Raw genomic sequence first — 13458 nt, forward strand, 5'->3', positions numbered from 1 at the left:
TTCGTTTCGGCTATTTGTTTCCAGGTCTGGGCCTTGCGCACAAAGTGCTAGTAATTGTTGTGCGACCTGTCGTATATCCCTGGCTTCAGCTTCACAGCCGCGATGAGATTGAGATCAAACTGCTACTCGAGATTGGCATCCAGCTGTCCATCTCGATGGCCGCCGTGAGGGTATGCACTGTTACGGATCTTGAAGTCTTGCCGTTACTCGTAGAGTACAATTTGGAAGAAAACTGGCTAATTTGCTCGTCTCTGGAAAATTGTATCGTGAAGTGAACAATTTGGTCCTTTAAAGGTCTTGGACTGCTGGTGACTCCGGGTCATGGACTGCTAGATTGCCTTATTTTTCTAATAATAGTATTGTACGATGGGTGATACCCAGACGGAAAGCCCTCAAATATATTATAAAAATATTAAATATTGAAGTTTTGTAATTGCTCTTTAATTTATATTTAAATTACGCAACCAAGTTAACAACATGTAATAATTTACTCCTCCAATGTAAGGCTTTCTGGACTTCCACAGAAAAACAAAAAAATGTCGTTTCGATATTTCTTTGGCATCACTCGGCAGTCGTTATAGAATTTTCTTTTTAGATTTCTGCCCATACGTTACATTGAAAATTGGACACTGCTGTTGCTGCCGTTTCTTTTTATGAATAGCTTTATTTGCTACCTATTTCTTAAGTCCGTATCTACCAAGGATATTGTCAGTGTAAAATGTGAATGTAAGATGTAATTTATTTTTTTTAAGTCCGATTTCCAGCGATTCCAGAAACAACAAATATACCCGGCACTCGTAGAGTAAAAGGGTATACTGGATTCTGCGTAAAATATGTACCTTTTAAAATGAATATTGCTCATGGTTAGGATCACTAGCCGAGTCGATAGAGCCATGTCCGTCTGTCTGTCCGTCCGTATGAACGCTGAGATCTCGGAAACCACAAAAGCCAGAAAGTTGACATTGGGAATGCATTTTCTTGAGGTTCTGAGACAGCGCTAGTTTATTTCAGAACGGTGCCACGCCCACTTTAACACCTAAACCGGTCTTAGAATTTTTGTAACAGTGTATTTGCAATTTTGTTTTGATAATCAATATCTATCTTCATACCAAAATATGTCCAAATCGGACTATTCATTAAAAAGTAATAAGCAAGTGAAGGAATCGACGCTAGACGGCGCTGTTGCGGGGATATTTCCATCTCTGAGCTGAGTATCGGGTATCTGTTAACCGGGGCTGTCGACTATAACGTTCTCTCTTGTTTTGAAATTTGTTTACTTCGCTATCAATACCTCATGTTAATAACAAAATAACAAGTGCGCGAGCATTACTAAAAAGTCGAACCTGCTTATGACAAAGGCTTTGTTAAAATGAGGAAGAATAAGGTGCGACGACAATTTAGACGTTGTCATATATATAAATTGAAGAGATGAAGGTATGAGGTCTTCTATTGTTCTCGATGCTTCAAAACAAGTCATTACAGTGAAATAACAGGTAGCTTTACATACCGATAGGTTTTATTGTATTAAAAGGAACTAATTGGCTTGAAGACAGAATGAAAAATATAAAAGAAATTGTTCATTTAAAATGCCAATAGACATTTGGCATTTTTTAAAATATATAAAGTTATTATTAAGTCGCACAAGTATTAAGTAATTCGTCAAACGAATTGAAATTGAATATTTTTGATTTATTTTTACAACTTTTTAAAACCATTACTCGTAGAGTATAAGGTGGTACTAAATTTCAAACTAAATATGTAACACCTTAAAGTATATATATACTTTACGTGCTACGCCCACTCTAACGTCCACACCATAACGCTAGAACCCGTCTAGCTGCCGCATTTTTTAATGTTTTGTACAAATTTTAATGAGATTTCTTGCGTATTATCAATACCCATCTACATGCCAAATATGATTTAAATCGGACTATTCGTTAAAATCGTTAGAACCAAACAAGAATAAATAATCAGCGAATTTAATGAGGACGAGAGGGATGAAAATATATTTATACAGCAAGTCCGTTGCTTACAAAATTTCACTAGTGCCACCTAGGTATCACGTTATTTGGCGAGCTAGTGAAATCTCTTAAGCAGCCGATAGGCATGAACGATAGGTGGTGCTCTTTTTGTTTGCATACAGAATTTTAGACTTTCTTTTAATCATACAAATAACAGTTTGTTCTATTTAATGATTGCTTAAAAATATTTTGATACAAGCGAAATAATTAAGTACTGATACAATAAAATGTTCTATAGCAATTAAAATAATTAACTTTTTCTGCCCACTTGGAAGTTAGACGATTTTAATAGCAACAATTAGGGACCACTGTAGCACACAGTCAAGTGCAACACACGCATAAATTAAACCTAGTTGAGCTTCGAGTTTTGCCAACTGCCAGTGTGTGTTGGCGGGGGTGTTGGTGTGTGGGTGAGTTGTTGTGTCAGGGGGCGAGCGTGCATATGGACCATTATCGATACCGAAGGACATTATCGGCACACAGGCACCAGCAGACAAAAGGCGGGAAGTTCTGTGGAGGACGAGGACGAGGGCATGGGCATGGGCATGGGCATGGGCATGCATAAAACATGTTTTGGTCGGTTGGCTGCAAATTGAATCAATAATATCCAATCATGGGTTAACAATGCGAATTGATTTCTAGCAGCCATGCAGGAGCCGGAGTCCACCAGCCCAGCCCAGCCCATCCGCATCCTCGTCCTCATCGCCATCATCGCCTCTGCAATCCCAAGCCCACTCTGGCAGGAGCCTCCAGGAAGAGCGACGCCTGCACATATGCAAACATGACGGCAGCAAACACAAGATAAGGCCACAACAGCAGCTTTCTCTGAGCCTTCGGCTTTCTTCCCCAAACGAAGGAGGACCCATGTAAATATTAATTAAGTTTTGGCTTTTGTTGCATTAGGCTTCGGTTTTTGCAGCAGACCCAACAGCCTGCAGTTAAAGGCTCCCAGGTGCCGGTATCTATCATTCTATTAGCTTCAGTATTAGGTGGTTAGTTAGTTGCTCCTTTGTACTGTCGTCTTGGCTTAATCAAGTTAGCCGTACATGCCCTTTGTGTTTGCCAGGCCATTTAATTAGTTCAAAGAGTCGTGTTTGATTTGACACTAATTCGGTGTGTACTTCGTTCAAAGGACAATATTTGCTCTAGCTGAAAGGGCCAGAAATATATTCCTCGCAGTCCATTAATTTTCATTCGATCTGAGATCTCGTTTTCAATTGCCAGCTAAAATCGTAATAGCCCCGAATATTTATCTCAGTTGGGAAATTAAATTTTGTACAATTTGTGAAACTTTTCCAAATGGTGTCGCCAACTGCCGCGAACCGAGCTCAGCCAAACTTTTACCATTTCCATTATAAGTTTTACTGATGCACCCACCACAAACCAGAAGCCCACCCACCCAAAGGGAGCAACCTCAATCCCAGCTTATGCGTTTATTTAATTTCGCTTGAACATTACGCATACGCCAGGGTGTTCACTGAGCTCCTATAATTGCCGTGTAATTGCCGAGAAGACTAACTGTCAGCTCCAATGACAACTTTAAGCACTGAATGACTCACCGCTTAGAAATAGACAATGGATTAGTAGAAAATACTTGTTTTGTTTGTAATTTACAACTTTTTAAAATGATATGTGCTTAAAACGAATAATTATTTTCGGTAAAGTTAAACCAGATATAACTATTATCTAATACTTTCAATTAAATCCACATTTTAAATTACCCTTTTATATATTTGTTGTAATAAATATTAAAATAATTTTTAGCTATTTAACAATATTTGGCTTATTAACATACTTAAGTTCTAAATTCGTCATGGGAGTTAGTTCCGTGGACTCCAATCGCAAACGATTAAGCCGCTCGTCAACGTGTATCTCATACAATTCAATATCTAGATTACGTTTCTTCCGCTGAAGCTTAAGAATTTTAAAAACCTTTTTAGATCAAACGACTTTTAGGTGGCTGTTGACAGTTGATGTTTTTTTTTGGGTAGAATCTTCCAGTGCAGAAATTCCGTGGGATTTGTGGTGTTCTGATCACGTTGTATGGGTAATACTCAACTTTCAGTTGAGGTATTTACTTCTGGATCTGTAGGGTGTTTCCTTTTGGCACAGCTTTGATTATTTGGCAGATGAGAGGCAGACAAAAGATTGTTGATTCAAGTTCAAAGCTCTCTAACTGGATTTCTGAAGACAATCGAGTATATATTTGGTTTTATAGAGGCACTGAGGAAAATGTATATATTGGCTGAACATAATATTAGTTCCTGAACGTCTGCAGTTCGGCTTAAGTATCATAAGTTTGGATTAAAAGTTGGTATATTTAGGTACCCTACTCATGATAATTGGGTTAAATTCAGCGCCCAAGTTAACCAGGGTTGTTCTTCTTATTCTGTAAGTCCTTACCAAATAGACAACTGGACTACGTATATATCAGTGCTAGAATTGTCTGGCTAAATAAATTCAACGGACCAAATCATAAATCAAATAGTCGATCTTAATTGCCACAGAAATCTATTTACATTTGAAGAACTATACATTTATTTTTAAAGATTTCCTAACTTGGAATTTCGCTTGAAATTAAAATACATATGTTCTCTTCCTCGTTTTATTTTTCCCTTGAAAACCATTGGACATACGATGAACTCGTGTTGATCGTGTAATTTTAGACATTAAAAGCAACATGGCTACGTTTCCAAAACAAAGACGTGGAAATCGGCCTGTCGGCGATGATCGATAGTTGAGTTACCAAAATGAATTTTGTCGAAAGATGCGGGTGTGATCTCTCTGGCCTAGGCAAACTCGATGTCCGGCAGCGGCTCCTGCAGCATCTCATCCACGCCGTCGACGAAGATCATGACCAGGCCGAGGCTGGGACGCAGGTTCTCCGGCATGTGGGTATTGTCGCCGGCCAGGACAACCACACAGGGCTTGCCGGTGACCAGACCGGGAACCAGACGGGTCACATACTGGCTCATGCGATGGTGGTTCTCCCGGCGCGAGTCCAGGGTCATCAGACCCTCGGGCCAGCGATCCTCGTGGCAGCGGTCCACCATCTGGTTGAGCATGTGCATCGGACAGCCGCAGGAGCGCAGGACGTCGCGCACCATCAGGTGCATGGGCGTGTCCGGCGTGGAGATCAGGCTGCCCCAGGTGTGGACAGTGGCCAGCGGCAGGCCATTGCCCCACTGCATCAGCGAGAAGCGGTCTAGTTGCTCGCCAATGTTGCGCAACACGGGATTGGTCGATCGCAGGGCTGCGATGTAGTACTGGAACAGCTCCAGCTCCCGTCGCTGGCTCAGGTTGCGTATTTCCTGGATGGCCTGCTTATCCTTCAGATCGGAAATCTCCTTCTCCTGCTTCTCTACCAGCTCACGCAGCTCGAAGACACAGTTGTGGCGCGCCATTTCGTCCTTGGGCACCTTATTAGGTTTGTTAATTAAATTTTGGTATTTGATTACTAAGATTCTAAGTGGAAGAGGGTACTCAATCCCAAATTAGCATAAAAAGATTTTAAAAAATCGAATCGCGAATTCTTAGGAATTGAATGAATTCCTTAGAATGAAGAAAGGAATGAAGAAATAACGTCATTGTCAACCTTACATTTAGGCTTTTCCTTGAAGAATTAAAAAGAAATATAAAACTTGCTGAGAACAGCCAAATAAACGGTCCACCTTGTACCGCGAATTCTTTAGATTCATATAATAGATGTTTGACTTTCATGGTCACGCGAGTTCTTAAGTAACCGCTGTCTATTAAGGATATTTAGTTCGCTTTTGTAGAGACTGGTTTCCTTACACACATTATTTCTTCATTAAAATATCTAAGAAATCGCTTTCCATTCAGGATAATTTCTTTGAGAACTTAGAGGGTTATCACTGTCTTCTAGAGTATTATCAAATTCCCCCAGAAAATCATACCGCCTTACCTTCATTCCGCACCCCCGGTTGCACAAGACGACCATCTTGGGATTGTGTTGGCAGGTGGCCACGTGGTTGCGGAACTCCTCGAGGGCCAGCATTTGGTCACATCCGTTCGGCGAGAAGGAGCACTTGATCTTCAGCCTCCCGAGCATGTTGCGCATGAGCCGCGAAACGGGCACCAGGTTGGAGGTCAGCAGGATGGAGCGGTCCACCGGGCAAATCTGCTTCTGCTGCATCCACTTGTCGATGCAGGCGCGACAGTAGGCGTGCTCACATCCCGACGACTGAACCGGCTCCTCCAGGACGTCCGTGCAGATCGGGCAGATTAGCTCCTCGTCCACGTGACCCACAATGCTGTTTACATCGAAGCCCATGATGGTAGGTTTGATTTCGGTTCCGAGGTTAATGTCGCTGGCGATTATGAATCAGAAGTGGAGATTTTGTCTACTTTCCTCGCTTTCCAATGAGTTTGCTATATACTTAGATTCTTGCCGAAATACTCGATTTTTATAATTTTCAAATCAAAATGTTCTATTTATTTTTGGGCGAGTAGTGTCAAGGGTGACATCTGGTTGACATATGGCCACATTTATTATAATTTTCTAGAGTGTTCTCTTTTAGGGCTACGTAATCATATATGGAAATAAAATTACTTATTATATTTGCATTAGTTGTCCTTAATAAACATATTTATTATCAAATTGAACCATATATTTAAATAAAATAATATTTTTGATGTCAGCTTTGTTTGATTTCAGTACTGTTCATTCAGTGTAAAAATAATAACATATGATATTTGTTTTTATATGTATTAATATGAACAATAAAATATTTTTGATAACAATTTTGATGTAATTTTTTTGTATCCTTCTTTTTGTTTAATCAAAAAATGTATGGCTTATCTCATTGGCTCATCTGTTATGCAAACAGCTTTCATTGAGCCTTCTGTCATTTAGGACACTTCAATTTCAATTCAAGCGCAACTGAAACCAACTAAACAACAAACAGAAAACAGAAAGCCGGGAACCATCCATCCATTTTCGTCCTTTTGGAGGGCGGGATGGTGATTCTGATGGTGATGGTGCCGAGAAAACGTTTTCTTGAGGCACTTGCATATAGTGCGGTCGTAAAACCCTTTGCATATTTATAGTCCCAACTGTTACGGAAGTTATGCAAATTGGAAAACTTATGGTACGACAGAACAAACCGGAATGAAGCCGGCCAACCAACCTTCGGCGCCCACCTCCTAGCCCGCTTGGTCAAAACGAAGCCAAGAGCCGAATTTTATTTATAAAGTGAAATTTTAACAAATTAACAGCAAATGCTGGGACATGGGCAAACAAATAAACTTTCCATCTTCAGCTCGACAATGGCTGAATTTCGAACAAACACTCGTCAGACGGCAGCACACAGGCATGATTGTGACAACATATTGCCATGTCAAAATATTTACACTATATCAACTGCTCTATGCAAACGCTGGATGCAAAACCCCAATACGTTCGTATAGAGAGGACAATGTGTGACTGGAAATTCGGTTTTAAATTTCATTTGGCTGCGCCATCCGCTTGGATATTAAATTTCATGTTTTTCCTTGGAGTGGCATTTGCTTTTGTCTGGCTTTTTGCATTTTGTGTGACAACTTTACAGCATCGAATGCTCTTCGTTGGCTTGCAATTTTGGTTTACTATGCATTGCGAGGGGCAAAAAGCCAAAAGCATCTAGTTGCTTATCTCCAAATGCAACTGTCAGTTCTAAGTTCTTCTCTAAATTCACGTTTAAGCATACAGTTTTCCATAATTTCCCTTTCTACTTTTTCATTTACCTTGGCAACCGAAGGCCCATGTTAATGTATCAAATAAATCACCTTTGAACTGTGTTTATTCCATTTTTCTCTCCATCTGGTGTTAAAAATATTTTATCAAATTGCATTTTGGTCAAAATAATTAAATTTATGTGCGATTCGTTTATCCATCTATTGCCTTTGTGAAATTCAATGCCAATATTTGAACTGATGAAGCGCATTAGAAAATAATCAACAATTTTCATTTGACTTGGTTCAGATAAAAACCAAACAGCAGAGAGACAATCAACCGCACACAAAACGAACCACTCAAGCAGGCTAATTTAATAAGTTAAACACAACACAGATAAATGCCAGCAAGCACAAAAATACACAGCTCGGAAAATAAACTACAAGAAAACAGAACAAAAGAAATTATTTTTATACCATTTGATCCAAATAAAATCGTAAACTAAGACCAAAGACAAAAAAAAGGAACGAAAATACAATAAATCATTTCTTTTTTAGTTCATACCAGTTTGCTCTTGAACTAAGAAAATTCAGCTTAAAGTAAAAACATTTGTACTCACACGGTTTTTAAGAACGAATTTTCACAATTCAAGAACAATGTACTTGTTTTTTAGCTCTGTGCAGATATTAAAATATATTTACATAAATTACACAATTATATTATTATATTATGTTATGACGATTGCTTGAATTTTGACTAAGTTGATTTTATTTTAATGCATGGCAACCTAAACAAGATTTAATATATGTACTTATAATATGTTGTAAAGTTGCAGACTCTCTTTCTCTAAGTTAGGGCCTTAAAATAATTCCTGTCAGTTAGTCAAAAAACAAGCAAGTTTGATACATTGATAGATACATTAAATTTTGTTAGGTTTCAAGCAGGCTGCGTTTTTTCTGAGTGTATTTATGCACAATTCCCGACTAATAAGGTTAGCAACGTGTAAACAGTCATTACGTGAGTGCTGTTGTGTTGGTATGTAACGAGCCACAAATGCTTGCCACACAATGTTTATTTGCATTTATATTTGCTGTTCTTCCGTCGTTGTCATTTCATTGCAACAGGAGTACGTGCCACATTGTGCCCAAGTCGCCAGCATCCTGGTACCCACATTCCCCCGACTTCAAGGATAGTCATTAATGACAGGGGATACGAAGCAGCCAGCTCAAGTTCGCTGTAACCTAGTCTGAAGTTCTATAATGGTTGATTAGTAATTTAATAGTCTTCGGAGATTGTTTACCCAGTGCTCAAAGCAGAAATATTTGAATTGTAATAACATAAGGCAATTATTTTAATTACCATTGTAGCACAGCCTTTAAACTGCAAAACAGATAGTGAAATATGTAATTAAAATCTTAGTTTAAAAAGGCAGGCGTTCAAGATTTTTGATAGGTATTCTTTTAAGCCCTAGCAGGCATGGTGATTCTCCTCTCTTATCCACTTTTTATACTGACAGCGATCCATTTCCTAGAGCAACAAGCAAATTGTCATCCTTGTTTCGACCGCTTTGCCCCCGAAGGATACAAAAAATTACCATGAATTACTGTAATTCCGCTTGTGCTGCCATCGGAGGCTGCTCCCGGCCCTGAGTCATGTCCATTACATGGAAATGGGACATGTCACAGGACATCGTCACCGGGCAGAGGGGCCAGTGTGTTGGTCCGATCTCTGGGCCCTGCGATGGTCAAGCGGTCACGTTCGCATCGTATGACCGGAACGTGCAATTTTTTGTCCATGGAGCGAGGGGAATTGGATGGGGAACGCAATAAGCACAAGTTTTATGCAATAAAATTAGCCCACACTCTGCACGCCCAGGACACGCAGGATGCTTCAGTGGCTGATAAGATAATTTTATTTGGATGTTATTGCATAAAGTCATGTGAGCAGCGGAAATGAGTTGAACTAAAGTAAAGCGACTACGTGCCACCGAGATGGGGCAAGGTCCTGGCCACGCGGCAGGATGCCAGCAGAGAGTTTTTCTGGTCAAATTAATATCATAATTCGAAAGTGGTTGAACAAGAGCAGCTGGGAGTAGGGAATTAGGTGGTTACTTTTTAATTAAACTAATTTGCACTGGCTAACTGGATTTATGTTAAAAAGTTGTAGCAATCTGGGGAAAAAGCATAAATTTATACCAGGATCCTAGTAAATAATTTTTTGGTTTTTGCAATATTTTTACGCTGCTCTATAAATTAGCCCAACTGGAACTCAAACAAAACTCTAACTACTCTTGTCCAAAAAGTGTTAAAAAAACATACAAATTGGAAAATGAAAATTTAAAAATCATAATAATAATAATAATAATAATAATAATAATAATAATAATGATTATTTTTGGACTATTTTTTCATTAAACTAGAAGCTTAAACTGAAGCTTCCAAATTCATCAGTAACCAGAATGCGAGGAGCAGTAAGAATAATCCTGTGGTTGTCAAATTAATAAATAGCAAGGATAATTTTGGGTTTATACATTTTCTTTGATAGCTACATATAAAAGGCACATTAAAGTACAAGGTGAGTCAAGCAAACTAACACTGATCAAAACATTTTTTTTAAGTTCCCTAATGACCTTGGCTTCGCATCGCAAACAAAGTAGGCATATCTCATCGCCATAAGCACAAATTAGGAAAAACCCGTGGACGTAGACCTTGACCTGACTTTATTGTCCGCTCAAGCGGTACTAAATTGCTTGTACAAGCTTGCCAATGGCACTGAATTTTTCTTATTTTCCCTGCCGGGAGTTTACGAACTTTAACTAAGCTTGACTTTAACAAAATATGTAATTCCAGAAGGTCAAGTTATGTTATGAATATAATTATAATCGATTTCAGAAATCTTTTGATAGGTATGTGAACGAGGAAGTGGCTCGTTTGCCTTGAGTATCAACGCAATCGTAAAGCTTCAAAAATGTTTGCTGTGAACGTTTTGCTGGAATTTACCAACTGACCGCACACACAAAATATGTATTTTTTGCCACACCCGAGGCGACAACCAAGGCCCAGAACGATGGAGCCCATGGAGCAAGCACCACGAATTCATCGGGATTGCCGGACGGCCTCAAGTGCCGCAAGAGCACTTAATACTAATTAGCTTTGCGCCTACGCCGTGACCTACGACCTGCCCCCGCGAACGGCCTTTCCGGAAACGGAACCGAGTCTGGGGAGTAGATAGGGATGCGGCAAACGGGGGTTACCGGCTCGGGAAATCTGTGCCGCGCTTAAGTGGCCGCAACACGCAGAAACACGGTGATATTTTGGTTGGGGTGGGTTAACAGCTTGGGGGCGTCATTTTTATGGGCTAATTAAGTTGTTAGGCTTGATGAAAAACTCATTTCGACGCAGGTCCATATCTAATTTGCATTAATTACGAGCTGGCGACAACAGAACGCCAGAAATGAGGGACAAATTATTTGAGCAATCTTTGGGCCTATTTTTGGTTTTGACCAAAAGTCAAACGGCAGGAAACATTGCCCCTTTACAAGCCGTATAATTGGCAGGCAATTTGTATTTATTGGCAACTGCAAAAATAAATAATGACAATTGAAACGACCAACTTTCTGGCCAGGATTTTGCATTGGACTTGCAAGTTGCAACACTTTGTGCCGTTTGTACCACCCTGCCAAGTTCAAATTTGCACATAGTTTATAATTTTCTTAACAACTTCGCTAGTTCCAGGCAATTGAAATGAGAGTACACAACTTTTTAATGGCCAACGGCTCGAGGAACTTGGCCAAGACACTCGCTAGTTGGCTTGGCCAAAAACTTTTCGAATCCCTGCCAAACGGCGAAGCGATTTCTAGGGGTGAACTGCCCCGAAATGTCTGCGACATTAATTCGTAGCCCTTTTTCTGTCAAGGTCACTGCGGCCTGACTGCCGAATTAATCGGAAAAGTTCGTGGTTTACAAAGAGCTTGAATCTCTAAAAGTTCTTTGATTTAAATATTAGGCGGCTAACGTTCTGAAAGTTTTTGAAACTGTTCTGCCATAGAAATCTATTTCAGCCAAGTGCCAGTTCTGAAATTTAAAAAGCAAGTAATTGTGGGGAGAACTCTAAATACTTACCGCCATGATGTTTATTCAGTGCCTATTATTGTTTTGAAAAATGTATTTTTAGCTTCCAGCGCCCCTTCTTTTTCAAATATTAATTTTAGTATTATATACTAGCTTTAATTTGATAAATAATTAAATAAATAAGATATGGATATATTAAAGTTAACAATTATAGTACTCTATTGGGTTTTAAACATTGTTTTTATATAATATACAAGAATAAAGAAGACATAATAATGATGTATTATTTTATTAACATAGTATCTTATATATTCTATATTGATTGAAATGTATTCATTATATATGGAGCAATTAATATTATTACTTTTTAATGTACAGAATATTCAAAATATAATCTTGCATATTTAATTTAAAATTTTGGTACTGAAATTTATGCATTTTAATTTTTTTGTATTCTTTACATATGATTCATAGATTTGCATTAAAATATTTGATATTCCCCACTGCTTGTCAAAAATACCAAGCCATACTTTAATTGTTAACGAGATCAGTTCCTATTTTTATTTTTCCAAGCCACTGCTGGAGTCCATTTAATAGACCTCTAAGCCCGAATCGCCTACTCCATTAAAACACATCCCTCCCGAATCAGACTTAATTTTCCTATTCCAAAATATCAGCACGCAAAAATCAAGTCCGCCGGAATTAAGTGCTCCCTGGGGCCCAATCAGCAGGGACTCGCCAACTGTTGGACATTTTGATGTATAGTCGTCAAAATTGCGGGCTGTCCCCCAGCCGACACAGCAAGTCATCACAATAAATGCCAATTTATTTTCGATCCTTTTTTTTTTGCTGCAGAAAAGCAATTCCAAGCCGAGGATTTCAGGAGTTTCGGCAGGCAAATCGAACAATGATTAATCATTGCTGGGACGACATAATTATTTCGTTAGCACGCTGGGCGATTGAGTTTGGAACGGTGGCTGCTAATAAAATCGTTGACAGCGAAAGAAAAAAAATACAAAAATACCCTCGGCCATAATGATTATGTAATGAATATGTTTGGCGAAAAGTTTCGCTGGCAAACTTTCGAGGAGGCGAACAAAAGTGTTACCTTATTGGACGCTGGGTGTCGCCGTCCTGATAAATTATGTTAATAACGTTGAGTAGGCAACTTGGCTGAAAGTTGCGAGCTGCAAAAGTTTCCCGGGCCCCAATCTCATCTCTTGTCAGGAATCAGGCCACGTTCCACTGCCCCGTTCGACCGTTTTTCGACCATAATATTGTGTGCATATCATATTGAGTGGGTCGCCCTAAGTAGTTGGCCACACTTCCCCCTTTCCCTTTTGCAGACCGCCAGTGCGCACACTTTATTAATTCACTTAGCAAAGTGTAATCCTATCACGTCAATAAGATTATGGTTTCCAGAATCTTTAATATTTCTCCTCTTGCCAGCAGACACAGCCGGCACTTGTTGTTGCTGTTTATGGAAATCAGAACCCTCGACTTGGCTTTGGCTTTCGCAGTTGGCAGTTGGCGTCATGCATAACAATGACTTACTTCATACTTCGTCCTTCTTGACGGTCGTCCTTATCGAGGAACATAACCCAATGGAACCTCAAGTTGCCTTGGCTTTTTAATATGTGGCAGCGCTTATTCTTATTTAACTAGATTGTGTTGTGGGCGCTGGCGGTTTTGT

The 13458-nt window shown here is 39.4% G+C and overlaps 1 protein-coding gene across 1 annotated transcript; it reads right to left on the minus strand.

The window, feature by feature from the left end:
* Positions 1-4612: 4612 nt before the first annotated feature.
* Positions 4613-6526, minus strand: LOC108009615 (E3 ubiquitin-protein ligase NRDP1). The gene is made up of 2 exons (XM_017074104.4): positions 5947-6526; positions 4613-5440 (listed from the first exon to the last, which is right to left on the minus strand). Exons 1-2 carry the CDS (start codon positions 6313-6315, stop codon positions 4811-4813), a joined length of 999 nt encoding a protein of 332 aa, XP_016929593.1. The 5' UTR covers positions 6316-6526; the 3' UTR covers positions 4613-4810.
* Between the last annotated feature and the right edge of the window lie 6932 nt (positions 6527-13458).

The sequence above is a fragment of the Drosophila suzukii genome, chromosome 2L (genome assembly GCF_043229965.1).
Source record: "Drosophila suzukii chromosome 2L, CBGP_Dsuzu_IsoJpt1.0, whole genome shotgun sequence".
NCBI lineage: Eukaryota > Metazoa > Arthropoda > Insecta > Diptera > Drosophilidae > Drosophila > Drosophila suzukii.